Source organism: Schistocerca serialis, chromosome 1 (genome assembly GCF_023864345.2).
Source record: "Schistocerca serialis cubense isolate TAMUIC-IGC-003099 chromosome 1, iqSchSeri2.2, whole genome shotgun sequence".
Taxonomy (NCBI): Eukaryota; Metazoa; Arthropoda; class Insecta; order Orthoptera; family Acrididae; genus Schistocerca; species Schistocerca serialis.
This window is the reverse complement of record NC_064638.1, coordinates 243,377,504-243,400,210: the sequence shown is the minus strand read 5'-3', so window position 1 is coordinate 243,400,210 and position 22,707 is coordinate 243,377,504. Positions and strand designations below refer to the sequence as shown.

Sequence of the window (22,707 nt, the reverse complement as noted above, 5' to 3'; positions counted from 1 at the left end):
AGCCTTACCGATATCTCCCATTATCATCTGGTCCATGTGCCCTTACTAGCGGCGGTGCAGGTGTTCCCTTTCCAATAAACAGAGACGAGAGAAAGTAATCGCCCAAGCTCCGGTTGGCCGTTACTTGCCTCTTGTCAGCTTGCCACCGACCCGCTGCCAGCGGTAGTTATCTCTTTTATGGAGTCCTGTCCCTTACTACCAAGGCAAAATGTGCTGTGAGAATCTTGTTCTCTCAGCCATTGGGAAATATTTGTTGTTCTCGATCAGTCACTGAGCTGTGAAGACTGCATATTGAGCAAGCAGTAAAGTAAACAAAAGAATAATTTGGAGGAAGAATTAAAGTTCAGGGACAAGAAATAAAAACTTTGAGGTTTTGCCGATGACATTCTAATTCCGTCAGAGACAGCAAAGGCCTTGGAAGAACAGTTGAACGGAATGGACAGTGTCTTGAAAGGTGGATATAAGATGAACATCAACAAAAGCAATACGAGGATAATGGAATATAGTCGAATTAAATCAGGTGATGTTGAGGGAATTAGGTTAGAAAATGAGACGCTTAAAGTAGTAAACGAGTTTTGCTGTTTGAGCAGCAAAGTAACTGATGATGGTCGAAGTGGAAAGGATATAAAATGTGGACTGGCGATGGCAAGAAAAGTATTTCTGAAGCAGTGAAATTTGTTAACATCGAGTAGAAATTTAAGTGTCAGGAAGTCTTTTCTGAAAGAATTTGTATAAAGTGTAGCCAAATGTGGAGGTGAAACAATTTAGACAAGAAGAGAAAAAAATGGTTCAAATGGCTCTGAGCACTATGGGACTTAACATCTGTGGTCATCAGTCCCCTAGAAATTAGAACTGCTTAAACCTAACTAACCTAACGACATCACACACATCCATGCCCGAGGCAGGATTCGAACCTGCGACCGTAGCGGTCACGCGGTTCCAGACTGAAGCGCCTAGAACCGCACGGCCACAAGAAGAGAACATAAGCTTTTGAAATGTGGTGCTACAGAAGAATGCTGAAGATTAGATGGGAAGATCATGTAACGATTGGGGAGGTACTGAATAGAACTGGGGAGAAGGAGAATTCGTGGCACAACTTGACGAGAAGAAGGGATCGGTTGGTAGGACATTTCTGAGGCATCAAAGGATCACCAGTTTAGTACTGGAGGAAAGCGTGGAGGGTAAAAATCGTAGAGAGATACCTAAAGGTGAATGCAGTAAGCGGATTGACAAGGATGTAGGTTCCAGAATGAGAATTTCCACTCTGCAGCGGAGTGTGCGCTGATATGAAACTTCCTGGCAGATTAAAACTGTGTGCCGGACCGAGAAGGTAGGAGACGAGGTACTGGCAGAAGTAAAGCTGTGAGGACGGGACGTCAGTAGTGCTTGGGTAGCTCAGATGGTAGAGCACTTGCCCGCGAAAGGCAAAGGTCTCGAGTTCGAGTCTCGGTCCGGCACACAGTTTTAATCTGCCAGGAGGTTTCATGTAGGTTCCAGTAGTTACTCGGAGATGAAGAGGCTTGCACAGGATAGAGTAGCATGGTTGTGTGGAGGCTGTAGCAGGTTTTGATTGGCATGTAGTAACCAACAATGCGCCCAGCTGAATGAATTAATAGAATATCTTGAACCCAACTAAAAAAAACTACGTATCCCATAAATTCAAATCCCAGCGTGTATTTTATAAATCAGAATAGCAGGTATAACACTTTGGTTTCCAAAGCATGAACCGAAACATGACACAAAATTAAAGCCGTATTGAAGTACTTTAAACTGCTCATGATCATTGCAGCTTGATCACAGCAGAAAAATATAAAATAAAACTTAACCTTTTAGAGTGTCCCACTATTTATACCGATACATCTGCAACTAAATGACTACTCTGTAATTCACGCTTCAGTGCCTGACAGAGGATCCTTCGAACCATCTTCAGACTATTTCTCTAATAGCTTGTGGGAAAAATGAACACATACACCTTTTTGTACGAGCTTTGATTTCTAATTATATTATTGCTATGATCGTTTCAACGTATGTAGATTGTCAACAATAAAATACTCTCTAAAACAAAAGAAAGACGCACCACGTAGGAATTATTCGAGTGGAAGGGACATCGGTAGTGTGATGCACATGTACAGACACACAAGTGATTACAAGTTCATGAAAATTGGATGATTTATTCAAGGCGTAGAGCTTCACAAATTGAGCGAGTCATTAACGCGTTGGTCCATATTTGGCCCTTTTGCAAGCAGTATTCGGCTTGGCATTGACTGACAGATTTGTTAGATGTGCTCCTCGAGGGATATCGTGCTCAATTCTGTTCAACTGGCGCATTAGATCACCAAAATACCGAGCTAGTTGGAGGGCGCTGTCCGTATTGCTCCAAACGATCACAATTGGGGAGAGATCCGGCGCCCTTTTTGACCAAAGTAGGGTATGGCAAGCACGAAGACAAGCAGTAGAAACTCTCAACGTGTATGGGCGGGTATTATCTTGCTGAAATGTAATCGCAGGATGGGTTGCCACGAAGGGCAACAAAACAGGGCATAGAATATCGATGATGTACCGGCTGTGTTGTAAGGGCGCCCCGGATGACTTCCAAAGTGGTCCTGCTATGAAATGCAATGGCTCCCCAAACCATCAGTCATAGTTGTGCCGTATAATGTGCGACAGTCAGGTTGGCGTCCCAGTGCTATCTAGAGTGTCGTCAGACACGTCCTCGTTGGTCATCGGGACCCATATCGAGGTGGTACTCAATGAGATTCCAGGCCGAATGTGCCCAGTAGCACAGAAAACAGGCTTCTTGGTGTACAGAGGTCGATGAGCTCAGTCTCCATTCTGTGAGCCGCTTATTAACGATCCTTGTGAGCACTGAAGCACCAGTTACACATTAGGTCGATGATAATGATGAATCCGAGGGTCTGAGTGCCTCTCCGATGATTGCTCGGTCCTCACGTTTCTGTCGTCTCCCTAGGTCGACTGCTTCCTTCTTGGCGCTTGTTCGGCCATGGTTCACCCATTCCTGCCAACATAGTCGAATGGTGGCATTGCGCTTGTTCAAATGTCGTGCGATTTGCCTATTATTTCAACCGGCTTCTTTGAGCCCGACGTTACGTCGTGTCTCAAATCCTAACATTTACATATATTGTTCAAGCGCCCATCTGGGAAGAATAGTTACTGTCCAACTGCGTAAACGGAATGAAATTCGCAAAGGCTTTGTACGCTGGTATCGATATGTCCCCTATTTACCATCCTTGCCAGCTATTTGGTAAAATTGCGCTGCAGCGTCACATGTTCATCCGCCGGCCGTGAAAGTTTACAATTTTGCATTTTCCGTCGATGCCTGTGTAAATATCAGTTTGTGACCAGTTTTCATAACTCCTTCGTGATGCGTCACTTTGTTTCTTAGATTGTATTTCAACTGGTATGGCACAGTGAGGTTATTTGTTACGTCTTCCAGCAGGTGTACTTGACATACGACTAGAACGTCTTTGGATTTTCTGTGTCATATTTCGAGAGAGAGTTTCGTTGTGGGAGCAATTAAAAGAATTTAGCATTGAAAAGTCTGCGCTAAGTTTCAAACTTCAGTAAAATATCGCCAATCTTGGGGATTTTGTGTTCTTTTAAATTTCGAATGCTTTTCTCGTTGCTTCTGCAATAGTGTTTTGATCTTTTTTGTCCACCAGGAGGAATCAATGCCCTCTTTTATTAATGTATTCGGTATAAATCTCTCAATTGCCGCCGACCTGGTCTACTCTTACATAGTGGTTTGGGAAGGAGTGGAGATTGTCTCTTAGGAAGGCGCCGAGCGAATTTTTATCTGCTTTTTCTAAATAGTAAAACTACTGGTGAAGTACGGATGTACATTGACGAGGTGAAAAATTAACACTATCTCTTTAAAAGCGCTATGCGTGTCATGAGTCCACAAGCCCTTGGTTGGTTTCCGGCGGTATGTGACACCAGATATTTACGTACATGTCACGTATTCCCTTAAACGCCATCACCTTCTGTAAAGACTTCAATCATGGAGGGAGGCAGGTGGTCCGTAATAATGTTCACAGTTATCATAGTGCTTTCTATTGTGGCCGCAGGTCCCTTGGAAGCGCAGGTGAATATCCCATATAGTACGAGGGTGGGTCAAATGAAAACCTTAAATATCTTTTTAAATATTATTTATTGTGCAGAAGTGGTACAAAGCTGTATCACTTTTCAACATAATCTCCCCCACGCTCAATGCAAATCCTCCAAGGCTTACAAAGTGCATAAATTCCTTTAGCAAAAATTCTTTTGGTAGTCCGCGCAACCACTCATGCACCGCGTGGCGTACCACTTCATCAGAACGGAACTTCTTTCCTCCTATTGCGTCTTTGAGTGGTCCAAACATATGGAAATCACTTGGGGCAAGGTCTGGTGAGTATGGTGGATGAGGAAGACACTCAAAATGCAGGCCTGTGATTGTTGCAACTGTTGTACGGGCAGTGTAGGGCCTTGCATTGCCATGTTGCAAAAGGACACCTGCTGACAGCAATCCACGTCGCTCTGATTTGATTGCAGGCCACAGATGATTTTTTAGGAGATCTGTGTATGATGCACTGGCGACAGTGGTCCCTCTAGGCACGTAATGCTCCAAAATGACACCTTTTTCGTCCCAAAAGAGAGTTCTGTTGGAAACTTCTTTGGTTTTGGTGATGAGGAATGGGGCCATTCTTTGTTCGCTCTCTTCGTTTCCGGTTGGTAGAAGTGAACTCAGGTTTCGTCCCCAGTAACGATTCTTGCAAGGAAGCCATCACCTTCTCGTTCAAAGCGCCGAATAAGTTCTTCATGAGCATCAACACGTCGTTCTCTCATTTCAGGAGTCAGCTGCCATGGCACCCATCTTGCAGACACTTTGTGAAACTGGAGCACATCATGCACAATGTGGTGTGCTGACCCATGACTAATCTGTAACATGCTGCAATGTCATTCAGTGTCACTCGGCGGTTTTCCTTCACTATGGCTTCAACTGCTGCAATGTTCTGTGGAGTCACAACTCGTTGTGCCTGGCCTGGACGAGGAGCATCTCCCACTGAAGTCACACCATTCGCGAACTTCCTGCTCCATTCGTAGACTTGCTGCTGTGAAAAACATGCATCACTGTACTGAACCTTCATTCGTCGACGAATTTCAATAGTTTTCACACCTTCACTACGCAAAAACCAAATAACAGAACGTTTTTCTTCCCTGGTGCAATTCGCAAGTGGGGCAGCCAACTTTATACTGATACTACAACGGTATGTGTGCATCTGCACTATGCTGCCACCTACAGGCCATTCTGCACGATGTTTGCAGCACGCTTACAACTTACAGGATAACGGCGCGAAATTTCGATTTGTTATTACAAATATAAGGTTTTCATTTGACTCACCCTCGTATAATACAGCCCCCACCGGCGTACGTATGTTGAAACAGAAACATCGGAAAAACGATGCAGCATTATCCGCATATTTTGCTGTCTGTTTATGGATGAAAATTGGTAAAATGGTTTGCTCTTTGGAATTATAGGGTAAAAATTATATAAACAGAATGTCAGACAAAATATGAACGAAATAAGCACCACCTTGCTTAGCTATATCGATTTAAGAAATGTGTGAATGAAGTCTTGCAGCTGTGTCCTTATGGTGCTTGCTCTTGATTCAACAGATGTTTGAAAAAATCGGCGAAGTAAGCTGACTGCCAGTCCCCCAAACAATCACAGCCAATGTATCTCCAAACAGTCACTAACATACACCCTTTGCTACCAAGATTGCCTCTAGTAGACGGTTTCCTGTCAGGAATATACAGGGTGGTCCATTGATCGTGACCGGGCCAAATATCTCATGAAATAAGCGTCAAACGAAAAAACTACAAAGAACGAAACTTTTCTAGCTTGAAGGGGGAAACCAGATGGCACTATCGTTGGCCCGATAGATGACGCTGCCATAGGTCAAACGGATATCAACTACGTTTTTTAAATAGGAACCCTCAATTTTATTACATATTCGTGTAGTATGTAAAGAAATATGAATGTTTTAGTTGGACCACTTTTTTCGCTTTGTGATAGATGGCGCTGTAATAGTCACAAACATATGGCTCACAATTTTTGGACGAACACTTGGTAATGGGTAGGTTTCTTAAATTAAAATACAGAACGTAGGTACATTTGAACATTTTCTTTCGGTTGTTCCAATGTGATACATGTACTTTTGTGAACTCATCATGTCTGAGAACGCATGTTGTTACAGCGTGATTACCTGTAAATACCACATTAATGCAATAAATGCCCAAAATGATGTCCATCAACCTCAATGCATTTGGCAATACGTGCAACGACATTCCTCTCAACAGCGTGTAGTTCGTCTTCCATAATGTTCGCACATGCATTGACAATGCGCTGACGCATGTTGTCAGGCGTTGTCGGTGGATCACGATAGCAAATATCCTTCAACTTTCCCCACAGATAGGTATCCGGGGACATCAGATCCGGTGAACGTGCGGGCCATGGTATTGTGTTTCGAGGACCAATCCACCTGTCATGAAATATGCTATTCAATACCGCTTCAAACGCCCGCGAGCTATGTGCCGCACATCCATAATGTTGGAAGTACATCGCCATTCTGTCATGCAGTGAAACTTCTTGTAGTAACATCGGTAGAACATTACGTAGGAAATCAGCATACATTGCACCACTTAGATTGCCATCGATAAAAAGGGGGGCCAATTATCCTTCCTCCCATGATGCCGCACCATACGTTAACCCGCCAAGGTCGCTGATGTTCCACTTGTCGCAGCCATCGTGGATTTTCCGTTGCCCAATAGTGTATATTATGCCGGTTTACGTTACCGCTGTTGGTGAATGACGCTTCGTAGCTGAATAGTAGGCGTGCAAAAAATATGTCATCATCCCGTAATTTCTCTTGTGCTCAGTGCCAGAACTGTATACGACGTTCAAAGTCGTCGCCCCGCAATTCCTGGTGCATATAAGGTTCCCGGGTTCGATTCCCGGCAGGGTCAGGGATTTTCTCTGCCTCGTGATGGCTGGGTGTTGTGTGATGTCCTTAGGTTAGTTAGGTTTAAGTAGTTCTAAGTTCTAGGGGACTGATGACCATAGATTTTAAGTCCCATAGTGCTCAGAGCCATGCTCTTCTTCATACTTTATGCATATGCTGGGTGGAAACCTCTTACAGGTTCTGAAATGCATATAGTGAGCGTTTTCGAAGTTTAATATCAGTGAATTGGCTTTAAGCCATTTATTAATATCCATGAAAATATCATTAGAAGATCTTTCTAGAACTACACTCAACATACTATTTATTGCAATACTTGTGTCATCCGCAAACAAAACGAACTCTGCTTCTGGCAGTGTAACTGATGAGAGATCATCAATGTACACAAGAAAAAGCAATGGCCCTAAGATGGATCCTTGTGGGACACCACACGTAATTTCTTCCCATTCTGATGATGACTGATGACTTAATTCACTAGTCCCTTGCACTGACACCCTTTGTTTCCCATTAGTGAGGTATGTCTTGAACCATTTTGCAGCACTGCACGTGACACCATAGAATTCTAATTTATTTAAAGGGATGTTGTGGTTCACACAATCAGATGCCTTTGACAAATCACAGAAAATACCTGCTGCTTGTAATTTGTTATTTAATGAATTAAGTACATTTTCACTGTAGGTGTAAATAGCCTTCTCGATATCAGAAACCTTCAGAAATCCAAACTGTGTTCTTGATAATATGTTATTTGTGGTCAGGTGGTTGAGAAGCTGCCTGTACATTACTTTTTCTAAAATTGTCGTCCATAGCGTAAGTTAGTTTAAATTAGATTAAGTACTGTGTAGGCTTAGGGACCGATGACCTCAGCAGTTTGATTCCGTAAGACCTTACCACAAATTTCCAACACCTGCCATGTTTCACTCTTAGGACTTAATCTCAGTCAGAAGTTGGAAACAGAGTGACTTATCCGACCAAATGCCTTTCTTTCATTGTCCATAGTCCAATCTGTATGGCTTCGGTAACCTACTTTCCTATCAGGCATTTGCATTATTGATGAGTGGGTTTGTGATTCACGCTAGCCTAGCAATTCCACGCTTGTGGAGTTCCCTTCATGTTGTTTTGGTGCTGACAGGTTTGGCTACTGTGACATTCGGTTCTGCAATTCTTCTGCAGCTGTTCCCCGCTTATTTTCGTCAGAATAGTATTTAATGACCGTCCGTCTCGATCACTCAACACACACTTTCGTCCCCGTTGTGACTCAGCGGATGGTGTTTTCCCTCTCCCCCTGAGTGCGGTATAAATCTTCGATTCGTGCCGCTTGAAATAGCAAACACTTCGGCTCTCGTGGTTACCGTTGCATCCGCCATATGAACACCAATAATTTGCCCACTTTCGAATTCTCTTAGCTCTGACATAATCCACTCACACATACACAGAACACTGTTCTGAGCCGGCCGTAGTGGCCGTGCGGTTCTAGGCGCTACAGTCTGGAACCGAGCGACCGCTACGGTCGCAGGTTCGAATCCCGCCTCGGGCATGGATGTGTGTGATGTCCTTAGGTTAGTTAGGTTTAATTAGTTCTAAGTTCTAGGCGACTGATGACCTCAGAAGTTAAGTCGCATAGTGCTCAGAGCCATTTGAACCATTTTGAACACTGTTCTGGCCGCGGCTGACGCTTGCAACGTACTTACATTGGACAGGTGCTGTTCGTGGTGAAGTACAACAGCGCAACCTGCAGGATCGGCTTGCATCTGCATCTATGTTGAAGCATGCATTTCCCGCCAAGTTTCCATACTTTCGTCCAATCCTTCTGGGTTGAGGCGTTTGTTGAAGGCAGATCAAAGGTAAGGCGAAACTTTCTCGGCGCTACAGAGGATGGAAGGATGGACACTCAGTCAAATGCACCTGTCTTCTGACGTATCTTATTTCATGGGTCTTCTAATTATACAGAATGGTAAGCAGTAAAAATTCGAGCGTGTTCCAATAGATTGTTTGATGTAATGGATGTAAGAACTTAGGAAACGGATGACAGCATGTTAGTGGGAAAAGGTGTAATAAGACGTCAATAGTCTTCAAATGTCCGGCTGTGGTGGGCGAGCGGTTCTAGGCGCTACAGTCCGGAACCGCGCGACTGCTACGGTCGCAGGTTCGAATCCTGCCTCGGGCATGGATGTTTGTGATGTTCTTAGGTTAGTTAGGTTTACGCAGTTCTAAGTTCTAGGGGACTGATGACCTCAGATGTTAAGTCCCATAGTGCTCAGAGCCATTTGAACCATTTAATCTTCAAACTACCACATTAGATCACAGTGAATTGTTGAAGTGTATTGAATTACATTTCTCGACTGCAAAAAATTCATTAAATCGCAGTGTATAATATTGTTTGACAAATGATAATGTCAGACTAAGATGTATACGCCTATTAGTACGTAAAACTAAATGAGAAGTACAAGATGAAAAAGATATTGGCTTACACAGTGGGCTGTTCAATTACTATGTATAACGGGCCAGACAGTGTTATGTTTTGTACCAGCATTCACTGCTTAGACTCCATCCACCTCAACGTCTCCGCCAAGATCCTCCTAATAGTGTGCTTGAGCATTTCTCAGCTAGAAACCATACATCATACGATATTAATTAACACAGGCCTTCGAGATGACAGAATATGCTGAAGGAAGGGGCACTTTCTGACCAGTTACAAACCGAATGTATCTACATATCGCGTAAAAATGTTTGAAGTTACCTACGAAATTTCTACCATTCCCATGTTAACTCTCGCTTTAAGCAAGTTATTATCGAAACGTCAAGAAATACGGGATGCAAACTGCTGGCAAACAGATTTCTTTACAACAGATGATAATAATGCCAATTAAATCAAACTTTCGAGAAGGTGTCATACATATTATTTTTCGAATACATAGAAGGCAATTTTTGTTTCCATTTGCTCAGGAAAAAAAACAAAAGGCGATATTCTATTCATGTGCTAGTAATATCGCCACTGATCTCTCTTAAACAACCACCAACCTATTCGTGATACGCTGTAGGTGAAGCTCAGGGTAGTTTCGATAAGGCCTCCCGAATCTGTCTATTACACTTGTATAACCAGAGCTTAAGCTCTGTCTTCAGTAAACTTGATTTCAAGGAAACTATAAACACTAGCATTCCTTCCTTCTGTTACACACAACACATGGCGAAATACCAACACGTTGGACGAAAACAGTGTGCTATAGATATACAACTCACGAACTCTTTCGTTGAAAAGATTAAAGCTCTAATTTCTCACAATCAACAACAGATAGCAGTAGCTGTGCGATAAGTACTCCAGCTGTAGTGAAAGCAATAGACAAGAAAGAGATATCTCCTCGAAGCTCCGGAAACACCATATCGTGTCGATATAACCGACCGCGGCGCGCTAAGGACGATTTCTGAGGCGACTCATCTTACACACTCCAGCCTAATTCGTCCACAATGCGGCTTGTGGTTAACATGAATGCAGCTTTAACAATAGTGCTGTAAGGTACTGCTTTCTGAAGCGCTATCGCGCCTACAGTGACTATCTAGGCCAGCGTTCAGGGTCTTAAGGGGCTCCGGAAAGGCTCAAAATCATGAAAAGTTCAATTTTTACTTTTTTGCGTTTTCTGAATCTGGAGACTATTACCTTTCAATAGATATATAATTTATTCAATTCCGAAGACTACAACTATTTTTAAATTTTTTTTTTAAATGTGTTCTACATGGGCGTGACCCACTGTGGCGCTGTTAAACTGCTGTCAAATGGTGTTATTATTAACGTCCGTCTTCATCAGGTACGTTTTAGTGATGTGAGATAAAGTATGTGTTGTGGCTAACCTGTGATGGTTCAATATATATCGCTGGTGTGATTGTCGATTGTTTCATGTTTATTTACTCTGTCGTTATGTCGAAAATATTCGTAATTAATTCTGTTTCTTGAGTCTCTGTTTTGTTGAAGTATAATAATGAGTAAAAGTAAAGTTATTAGAAATCCTCTGAAGGCTTTTAAGAAAGGGAGAAATGTTGGAAATCCAAAGGTATGTGTTATTACTGTAAACAATAAAGACGATAACCAAGTGAGTGACCCTAACCTCTCAAGTACACCTGCCCATAGCAGTCAAAGTGGGAAAGAAAATACTTCAGAAACTGCAAAAAGGTGGGAATTTAAGGAGATGGGACCTGGATAAACTAAAAGAACCAGAGGTTGTACAGAGATTCAGGGAGAGCATAAGGGAGCAATTGACAGGAATGGGGGAAATAAATACAGTAGAAGAAGAATGGGTAGCTTTGAGGGATGAAGTAGTGAAGGCAGCAGAGGATCAAGTAGGTTAAAAGATGAGGGCTAGTAGAAATCCTTGGGTAACAGAAGAAATATTGAATTTAATTGATGAAAGGAGAAAATATAAAAATGCAGTAAGTGAAACAGGCAAAAAGGAATACAAACGTCTCAAAAATGAGATAGACAGGAAGTGCAAAATGGCTAAGCAGGGATGGCTAGAGGACAAATGTAAGGATGTAGAGGCGTATCTCACTAGGGGTAAGACAGATACCGCCTACAGGAAAATTAAAGAGACCTTTGGAGATAAGAGAACGACTTGTATGAATATCAAGAGCTCAGATGGAAACCCAGTTCTAAGCAAAGAAGGACAAGCAGAAAGGTGGAAGGAGTATATAGAGGGTCTATACAAGGGCGATGTACTTGAGGACAATATTATGGAAATGGAAGAGGATGTAGATGAAGATGAAATGGGAGATACGATACTGCGTGAAGAGTTTGACAGAGCACTGAAAGACCTGAGTCGAAACAAGGCCCCCGGAGTAGACAATATTCCATTGGAACTACTGACGGCCGTGGGAGAGCCAGTCCTGACAAAACTCTACCATCTGGTGAGCAAGATGTATGAAACAGGCGAAATACCCTCAGACTTCAAGAAGAATATAATAATTCCAATCCCAAAGAAAGCAGGTGTTGACAGATGTGAAAATTACCGAACTATCAGCTTAATAAGTCACAGCTGCAAAATACTAACACGAATTCTTTACAGACGAATGGAAAAACTAGTAGAAGCCAACCTCGGGGAAGATCAGTTTGGATTCCGTAGAAACACTGGAACACGTGAGGCAATACTGACCTTACGACTTATCTTAGAAGAAAGATTAAGGAAAGGCAAACCTACGTTTCTAGCATTTGTAGACTTAGAGAAAGCTTTTGACAATGTTGACTGGAATACTCTCTTTCAAATTCTAAAGGTGGCAGGGGTAAAATACAGGGAGCGAAAGGCTATTTACAATTTGTACAGAAACCAGATGGCAGTTATAAGAGTCGAGGGATATGAAAGGGAAGCAGTGGTTGGGAAGGGAGTGAGACAGGGCTGTAGCCTATCCCCGATGTTGTTCAATCTGTATATTGAGCAAGCAGTAAAGGAAACAAAAGAAAAATTCGGAGTAGGTATTAAAATTCATGGAGAAGAAATAAAAACTTTGAGGTTCGCCGATGACATTGTAATTCTGTCAGAAACAGCAAAGGACTTGGAAGAGCAGTTGAATGGAATGGACAGTGTCTTGAAAGGAGGATATAAGATGAACATCAACAAAAGCAAAACAAGGATAATGGAATGTAGTCTAATTAAGTCGGGTGATGCTGAGGGAATTAGATTAGGAAATGAGGCACTTAAAGTAGTAAAGGAGTTTTGCTATTTGGGGAGCAAAATAACTGATGATGGTCGAAGTAGAGAGGATATAAAATGTAGGCTGGCAATGGCAAGGAAAGCGTTTCTGAAGAAGAGAAATTTGTTAACATCCAGTATTGATATAAGTGTCAGGAAGTCATTTCTGAAAGTATTCGTATGGAGTGTAGCCATGTATGGAAGTGAAACATGGACGATAAATAGTTTGGACAAGAAGAGAATAGAAGCTTTCGAAATGTGGTGCTACAGAAGAATGCTGAAGATTAGATGGGTAGATCATGTAACTAATGAGGAAGTATTGAATAGGATTGGGGAGAAGAGAAGTTTGTGGCACAACGTGACCAGAAGAAGGGATTGGTTGGTAGGACATGTTCTGAGGTATCAAGGGATCACCAATTTAGTATTGGAGGGCAGTGTGGAGGGTAAAAATCGTGGAGGGAGACCAAGAGATGAATACACTAAGCAGATTCAGAAGGATGTAGGTTGCAGTAGGTACTGGGAGATGAAAAAGCTTGCACAGGATAGAGTAGCATGGAGAGCTGCATCAAACCAGTCTCAGGACTGAAGACCACAACAACAACAACAACAACAACGTGTAAGATGTATTCATTGTACTGAAGTTGGTCTGGAACTCTCCATAATAAAGCACGTAGGACTTGCTAGTGAAATACAACTGAAATGTGATAAGTGTTCATACATGACCACCTTTTGGAACAGTGTTGCAGTAACTGCAACTGAAGAAAATGATAGCAAAATCTACGAACACAACAACGAGCGATGCTTGCTTTAGACAAGGAACGCCTTCGGGCTGCAGACAGGGCTGTAAAGAGTCTAGAAATACAAGCAAGAGTAAACAGGAGGAGGAACAAGAGGAAGCTGGAGGAGGAGTTTGCAGAGGATGAAGATAATACATCCTATGGACCTGGAATGCACTAAAAAGTTAATCCAATCTTTGTCGCTCGATTCCCAAAACTTTTATTTTCTCATACTAATTACATGTTTTCTAAGGATTTTCCAAACATATTTGTTTCAAACTTTCAGTAAATGTTACACAGTACCTTCTGCATAATTTAACACAACCTTTTTCCAAAAAACTGTATATTTTTGAATATATAAATAAAAAATTGCAAAAAATGTTGTGAATTTTCATTACAATTGAAAAAAAATCATCTTTAATAACTGAACTAAAATTTTGTAAAATCCCTGTGTTAAGTTGTAGCCCATATTCCAATAAATAATCTGTAAAAAGTTCAACTTCCTACCTCAAATACTTTGTGAGGAAAGATGTAATTTATAAGCGTTATTTTAACATTGCAAGTATAGGGCGTTCCGGAGCCCCTTAATAAGACTTAGTAGCCAGTCGCGCTTCTCAGAAGTCACTCTCATCGTCAGTGTCTGAGCCACTGTCACCGTTCCCTGTAATCTGTGTCGCCACAGCCCCTGTTGCAGCCGTCATCATCTTTCACCTTGTCGTCGTCCGCCTCCGTAGCTGAGTGGTTCGAGCTCAACATTTGCCTGCAGCTTTGACGACCTTAGACCTCAGCCAGGCGTTTGACCGGGTCTATCAATCTTTCCTTACTGCTGTCCTCCGCCATTTGGGTTATGCAGAAGCTATCGTCGAGGTGGTTACCCGCCTCCTGCGTGGAGCGATTTCCCGGATGCTGTATAATGGCAGGCGCACACAACCTATCCTGATTAGGTGCTGAATGCGACAGAGGTGCCCCCTGTCGGTGCCACTGTATGCCTTCGCCGTAGAACCATTTTTATGTGGTCTGCGACAGCGACTGACATAGATGTCGCCAAGTGGACATCGATTCTGCTGCACCCCCTAAGCGGACGATTTCGTCCTTTGCCTTCGAACTGCCGACGATACCCGGGCAGCGCTTGCTTGGGTGGCGACCTATGAAGAGGTGTCGGATAGCTCTCGTAACGTACGTAAATCGCTAGCAATTTCTATCGGTACACGCTTGCCTCAGGAGAAAGTCCATTCGCTCAGCGTGACTGATACCTTACGTTGTCTTGGCATCGACTTCACGGCTGCTGACCTGTTTCGGACTACGGCGCTAAACTGCAGACGCCTGCAGCAATGGATGAGGATTGGTCTTGCTGAACATCGCCTCCGCTCCCTTGATCTCCTGCGACGTGCGCACTATGTCAATACTCACATAGCACCGTGGATCCCTCACGTGGCGCAAACTTTCCGATCCCGCACATCCTGGCTCGCCACATGTTAGCTGCGATGGTTTCCTTTGTTAGCCAGGGGATGAGCTTTGAAGTCCGCTATGAGTCCCTCACCCTTCCCCAGGCTCGGGGGGGTGTGAGTCTTTACCATGTTCCAGATAGAGCTCGGGCCCCTTTCTGTCAGTTCACAGTCGGTGACTTGGCGGCGTTGCCCGACGTGCCTTACCAGCTTATTGTTTGACGCATATGCCACGGCCTCGTTGGTCCCTCCAGTGACGTTGTCGAATACCCCATCGACCTTCTATCACATCGGACTCTCTCTCTCTCGCTTTTTAACAGCTATATTTCTGCCTCTTTGCCACTTCTGCGCTTGTTGTCGACAAAAGTGGTCTACACTGAGATGCGACTGGACCGCGCTGCCAGTGTGACTGAAGTACCCACATTCTAGGTGGGGCAATAAATTGCGGGCGATGAACGCCCCTTTTCTTGACACTACTGCACGCTCCGTGTGGTATGTCACTCTCAACAGAAAACCACCCATCTCGTCTCCATCAAGTTCACCTCACCAAATCTCTGCTTTTTGTCGCGTGTCTGGTACCGGACACAGATGATCATTGCTTCTTCTGTGGCCCAACAGTAGATGTCTGGCACATGGTCTGGTGAATTCTGGCCTTTCTCACACGTGCCGTTCCTGACCGCATTGCACTACACGTGATGTTGTTCCCGGATGACGTACACTACCTGCAGAGGAAGACTCACTCTGTAAATTGGTTCTGTGGCCTTGCAGTTCGATATCTTTTTGCAGTTGGCGAGAAGAGTGTTCTCGATTTCTGGACGTACGCGAAGGAACGACATTGTGCCATTGTCTGTAATCCAAAGTACAGACAATACTTTTCCAACTTCCTTTGGAGTGCTTTCTACCATCCGCCATGTAATTGGAATGTTCCCGCTATGAGAAGCTGATCTGACCTGATATACTATTTTTGGATTTTTGATATGATCTCTAATGGTATTCCGCTTTATTTTCAAGAAGATGTGCATGGATTTCTCCACAGCTACGAGCGGTTTCATGGACTCCAGTCCATGGTAAAAAAAATTCTTCTCTGTTACATCCATTTGATACCCTCTCTCCCCCATTTCTTCCCTAGTTTCTTAGATTAGGTAGAATTATTGGGATAGCCGTAGTTAAATGCCAACCCTTGAAGTGGCACAGGTATTACTTCTTTAGGGTCAAAAGTGGCAGTGCCAAATAGGCCTTTTTGTGTAGGTTCCTGTATAATCAGGAAAGTGAGAGGGTAAAGAAAATAGAGTGGTCAGCCCCGCGGAATGCCGAGCAAGGTGGCCCAGGTTCGATTCCCGGCTGAATATCACTCAGCATAGTTCTCTGTTATCTAGATCAAGTAAAGACATTATAATAGAATCCACTGTATTAATTATTCATTCATATTTATTTACTGTGTCTTTATTAGTGCGCAATTCTAGCCAACCCATGGACAATTTGACTCCAGGATTGCAGTTAGAACTCATTATTTGCAGCGAGTTAGCTGCTGGGCATGAAAGGAGACAAGTGTGTCTCGACCCTGCGGCATTATCGAGCTACCCTTTTTAAGCCGAGCCGTGCATAGACCAGTTCTCTAAGGCAAGAGCAACATCAGGTAAAGTCGCAATTGGTTTGCTCGTACGGAATGCTGATAAGAGAGCAACTACTCAGCAGAATATCCCATCAGGTAACTTCGAAAGTTCAGAGACGACAATTACTTGTATAGCATGACTCTGTACCCTGTCATAAGACAGCATCTGCGAGGCAATGTCTTGTGGGTAATAACATTGCTGAAATTGAATGGCTTGTCCACAGTCTCGATCTGACACCAGTGGATCACTTTTGGGTTAAGTTAGAATGTCGACTCCGCTCAAGACCCTAACATGCAATGTCACTATCTTCTCTGGTATCTCTTCTTGAAGAAGAATAGGCTGTCATTGCTCCACAGACATCCAGACACATCACAGAAAGTGTTCCCAGCGGAGTTCAAGCCATCGTACAGACGAAGAATAGACTCACGCCATATTAATATCCACTAATAGCTGTCTGGACACTTTTGCTCACGTAGTGTGCCTATATAAGAAAGAAACAATTATCTTAATTTTAATGAGGTGTCTGAAGCCAGCAAGCGTGACAGTGCTATAGCCTCCCGTTAAAGTTTCCCAGGTGAGGGATTTGGATGCATATGGGATTGGTAAGGAAGCGTCATGAGGGGGGATGTGATGTGAATATTGGGAAGTATCAAGAGGTTGTGCTAGAGGCGAGCAGAAATGCTGTCTGCAGCGAGAGTGTGACTGGAACCTACGTCTGGGAATGAAACAGAGAGGTTAGGGTGTAGTTGGTAGGATGAGTCTATTTCATGAGTTATTTCATGGTTTGGAAGGGAAGGTCGACTGAATTTTCTCTGGGAAGGACACACAGAGTGGGGACATTGGGGACATGTTACGAATGTGGAACGTGTTGATACAGGTGCCATGATGCTCGAGGACTGTGGGTACAATGCATTGCTAGGAATCGATTTTGCGAGATACGTAGGACTGACACAGGTATTCTAGTTTTTGAAAAGATGTAGGATTTCTTATGAGCCAGTGGTGAGAAATTTCTGGGACTGTTTTATTTCGGTCAATCTCTGTTTTCTAAAATGTGTGTGACAGGTGTCACACTCCACGACCAAATATTTTCTGGTAATGTCACATAAGCAAGGCATGAATGACTAACTCACCGGACAAAATGTTATCTACCCTCTTATATAAACACATTGGTGGCTTTGGAGCGCTGTAGATTGTACAGAACCGGTACCTGGCGGTCATGTGACTCTCCACCCCCCACAGAGGAAGTAAGTCATGGAGCGGCGTGTGTGCCTCAGACAGTTGCATGGAATCAGCACAGTGAGCTGGATCGACACGAGGACATGACAAAATGACAGAAACAAGCTGTCGTGTTTGCACATACCATGGCCACACCGTGGATGCTGTTGCGAGGTTTTCTGGTTATCAACGCGGACTGTCCAACGCGTATACAAAAAATGGTGCAACAATCGCAGCTATGCAACATGGCGTAAGAACTGTGGTCGTAAAATAAATCTAACTGACAGGATTGTCGCATTTTCTTAATGACAATGTCAATGAATGCTCGTTCATCTCCTTTAGTATCCGAACTATCACTGCGAAGGGAACTGCACTGCAACGGACATTGTTTACCTTGTGAAATACCATTACTCATAGTGGCATATATACTCACACATCTTCAGTGATCCAACCACCATAGAAACTGGACAGTAGCCAGCCGGAGGTGTGTAGTAGAGTCCTCTACAACAGGATTTTGCCTCTTTTAAAATGATGCAAAGTGTCGAGAGCACAGACGGTCCTATCTGGTGGTTAACTTGCAGTACATAGAAGATGTAATACAAGCTGCAAGTGGTGCTTTGGGAGGTTTTCGGTGTTTGTGCTCACTCATTCAGTTTACCATGAACATGAACCAGGATATTCATTTGAACATTCTAGGTGATGCTCTTCTTGACTAACTCTCAGGCATCATATAGTGTCTCGACTGGACAGTAAATTACACTACTGGCCACTAAAATTGCTACGCCACGAAGATGACGTGCTACAGACGCGAAATTTAACCGACAGGAAGAAGATGCTGTGATATGCAAACAATTAGCTTTTTAGATCAGTCACACAAGGTTGGCGCCAGTGGCGACACCTACAACGTGCTGACAAGAGGAAAGTTTCCAACTGATTTCTCGTACACAAACAGCAGTTGACCAGCGTTGCCTGGTGAAACGTTGTTCTGATGCCTCGTATAAGGAGGAGCAATGCGTACCATCACGTTTCCGACTTTGATAAAGGTCGGATTGTAGCCCATCGCGATTGCAGTTTATCGTATCGCGACATTGCTGCTCGCGTTGGTCTAGATCCAATGACGGTTAGCAGAATATGGAATCGGTGGGTTCAGGAGGGTAATACGGAACGCCGTGCTGGATCCCAACGGCCTCGTATCACTAGCAGTCGAGATGACAGCCATCCGCATGGCTGTAACGGATCGTGCAGCCACGTCTCGATCCCTGAGTCAACAGATGGGGACGTTTGCAAGACAACAACCATCTGCACGAACAGTTCGACGGCGTTTGCAGCTGCATGGACTATTAGCTTGGAGACCTTGCCTGCGGTTACCCTTGACGCTGCATCATAGACAGGAGCGCCTGCGATGGTGTACTCAACGACGACCCTGGGTGCACGAATGGCAAAACGTCATTTTTTTTTTGGATGAATCCAGGTTCTGTTTACAGCATCATGATGGTCGCATCCGTGTTTGGCGACATCGCGGTGAACGCACATTGGACGTGTGTATTCGTCATCGCCATACTGGCGTATCACCGGGCGTGGTGGTGTGGGGTGCCATCGGTTACACGTCTCGGTCAACTCTTGTTCGCATTGACGGCACTTTGAACAGTGGACGTTACATTTCAGATGTCTTACGACCCGTGGCTCTACCCTTCATTGGATCCCTGCGAAACGCTACCTTTCAGCAGGATAATGCACGACCGCATGTTGCAGGTCCTGTACGGGCCTTTCTGGATACAGAAAATATTCGACTGCTGCTCTGGCCAGCACATTCTCCAGATCTCTCACCAACTGAAAACGTCTGGTCAATGGTGGCCAAGCAACTGGCTCGTCACATTACGCCAGTCACTACTCATGATGAATTGTGGTATCGTGTTGAAGCTGCATGGGCAGCTGCTATACCTGTACACGCCATCCAAGCTCTGTTTGACTCAATGCCCAGGCGTATTAAGGCCGTTATTACGGCCAGAGGTGGTTGTTCTGGTTACTGATTTCTCAGGATCTACGCACCCAAATTGCGTGAAAATATAATCACATGTCAGTTCTAGTATAATATATTTGTCCAATGAATACCGGTTTATCATCTGCATTTCTTCTTGGTGTAGCAATTTTAATGGCCAGTAGTGTAGCTGAGCTCAATCTCACAGAAAGTGTCTGGAAATATCTGTAACATCTTCATGATGAGTATGCTGTGAACACTCCTGACTTCCAAGATGACAACATCCGTGTTCAGAGATCTGCTCACATACATTCCTCGGCTCCTCATCATACTGCGGCTGGCCGATTAAACACTCCATCTTAATCTCACTGAGAGTGTCTGAGGCTGTTTGTAACAGCGGGTGAAATTTAGCAATAAAATCCCCGTAATTTGGTAGCTTTACTGGATGTAATCACAAATGAGAATTCGGTCTGGATATGGCACACCTGAAGAAGCTCACGGACTCCCTTCCTCGCAGAATTGAAGCCATTATCAAGACTTAAGTGGCGGTGTGCTACCCGGTATCAGCGTGGTGTCTCGAGAGGGTGAGTGATGCCTTGCGCGGCGTGCTTACTAGGGAGGGGGCGAGACCTGGTAGCGCACGCTGGCGAGCCGCAGCGCGTGCACGTTGTCGTAGAGCGCGAACTGCCCGCTGGCCACCCGGCGGACGGCGTGCTCCGCGTCGCGCACCACCTGGAAGCGCGTGCCCACGCGCTGGCTCGCGCCGTCCAGGGCCGTCTCGAAGAACTCGCGCTGCTGCTCGCTCCAGCCGCCGACGGCGATCGCGCTGTCCGCCAGCTGCTCCATCGTGTCGATGGTCACCCTGCGGACAAACGTCGAAAGCGCTGCCGACTCGCGCCGTGTCATCAAGATTGGAGATCTTTCATGTTGTTGTAGTTGTGGTCTTCAGTCCTGAGACTGGTTTGATGCAGCTCTCCATGCTACTCTATCCTGTGCAAGCCTCTTTATCTCCCAGTACTTACTGCAACCTACATCCTTCTGAATCTGCTTAGTGATTCATCTCTTGGTCTCCCTCCACGATTTTTACCCTCCACACTGCCCTCCAATACTAAATTGGTGATCCTTCGATGCCTCAGATCGTGTCCTACCAACTGATCTTTTCTTCTAGTCAATTTGTGCCAAGCTCCTCTTCTCCCCAATTCTATTCAATACCTCCTCATTAGTTATGTGATCTATCCGTATGATCCTCAGCATTCCTCTGTAGCACCACATTTCGAAAGCTTCTATTCTCTTCTTGTCCAAACTATTTATCGTCCATGTTTCACTTCCATACATGGCTACACTCCATACAAATACTTTCAGAAACGACTTCCTGACACTTAAATCTATACTCGATGTCAACAAATTTCTCTTCCTCAGAAACGCTTTCCTTGCCATTACCAGTCTACATTTTATATCCTCTCTACTTCGACCATCATCAGTTATTTTTCTCCCCAAATAGCAAAACTCCTTTACTACCTTAAGTGTCTCATTTCCTAAACTAATACCCTCAGCATCACCCGACTTAATTCGACTACATTCCATTATCCTCGTTTTGCTTTTGTTGATATTCATCTTATATCCTCCTTTCAAGACAATGTCCATTCCGTTCAACTGCTCTTCCAAATCCTTTGCTATCTCTGACAGAATTACAATGCCATCGGCAAACCTCAAAGTTTTTATTTCTTCTCCATGGATTTTAATACCTACTTCGAATTTTTCTTTTGTTTCCTTTACTGCTTGCTCAATATACAGATTGAATAACATCTGGGAGGGGCTACAACCCTGTCTCACTCCCTTCCCAACCACTGATTCCCTTTCATGCCCCTCGACTCTTATAACTGCCATCTGGTTTCTGTACAAATTGTAAATAGCCTTTCACTCCCTGTATTTTACCCCTGCCACCTTTAGAATTTGAAAGAGAGTATTCCAGTCAACATTGTCAAAAGCTTTCTGTAAGTCTACAAATGCTAGAAACGTAGGTTTGACTTTCCTTAATCTTTCTTCTAAGATAAGTCGTAAGGTCAGTATTGCCTCAAGAAGGCCGAAACTTAGCCCGGACATCAATTCGAGATACTTATAATAGATTCCACAACAAAATTTTGTCTCGAAACATTGCAGAAACTCCAAAGAGATTCTGGACACATGCAAAGTATGCTAGCGGCAAGACAAAATCAATGCCTTAGCTTCGCTGTAGCAATGGAAATAATATCGAGGACAGTGTTGCTAAAGTAGAGTTACTAAGCATAGCCTCCTGAAAATCCTTCACTCAAAGATGCTTAAGGTGGGATTCCTATGCCGCGTTTGACGCATGAGGCAGCCGTTGTGCGTCTGACGTAGTGCGGCTGACGCATATCTGTCGATTCCTATAGAGCGGCGGCCGCACAGTGTTTAGTTGCTGTGCTGCGTCTGTGCCGAAAGGATGATTTGGCGCGATTTGTTGTGTTATCTAATGTTAGAAGACGTTGAAGATGAAGGAATTCAGCTTGAGCTATGTGAGGGAAATGCTGAAACACATCCGATGTTGGGTAATATGGGAAAGAAGGTGACAGTGGAATATTTGATAAAAGTAATATCGGGAAAATGTTTTGAAGTGGTAAGATGTTTCCTCCGCTAACTAAGCTGCCGGATTCGGACGTAGTAGTGCCATATGTTTTTGTAGGCGACGAGGCATCTCGATTACATCCAAACATGATGAAACCTTTCTCTCCTCGAGTTGCTAGTACGTTCTGACACAAAAAAAAAGCTATTTGTAACTACCGTCTTTCACGAGCTCGTAGAGTTTCTGAAAATGCCTTCGCTCTGTTAAATAAAGTATTTCGCATATTTTATTCTCCGATCACTCTGAAGCCAGAAACGACGGATAATTTGATCATTGTTGCTTGCTGTTTACACAAATTACTTAGAGATGCATTCTTAGAGAAAAATAACGAGCCTCATTTTGAATTAAACA

At 43.9% G+C, this 22,707-nt stretch overlaps 1 protein-coding gene across 1 annotated transcript in view; it reads right to left on the bottom strand.

Annotated features, from left to right (window-relative positions):
* Nucleotides 1-22,707, bottom strand: part of LOC126463558 (uncharacterized) — a 170,966-nt gene that overhangs the window by 54,747 nt on the left and 93,512 nt on the right. Inside the window, exon 8 of the mRNA XM_050096171.1 lies at nucleotides 20,329-20,577. Coding sequence (XP_049952128.1) covers nucleotides 20,329-20,577 — 249 coding nt within the window. The remainder of the gene's footprint in view (nucleotides 1-20,328; nucleotides 20,578-22,707) is intronic.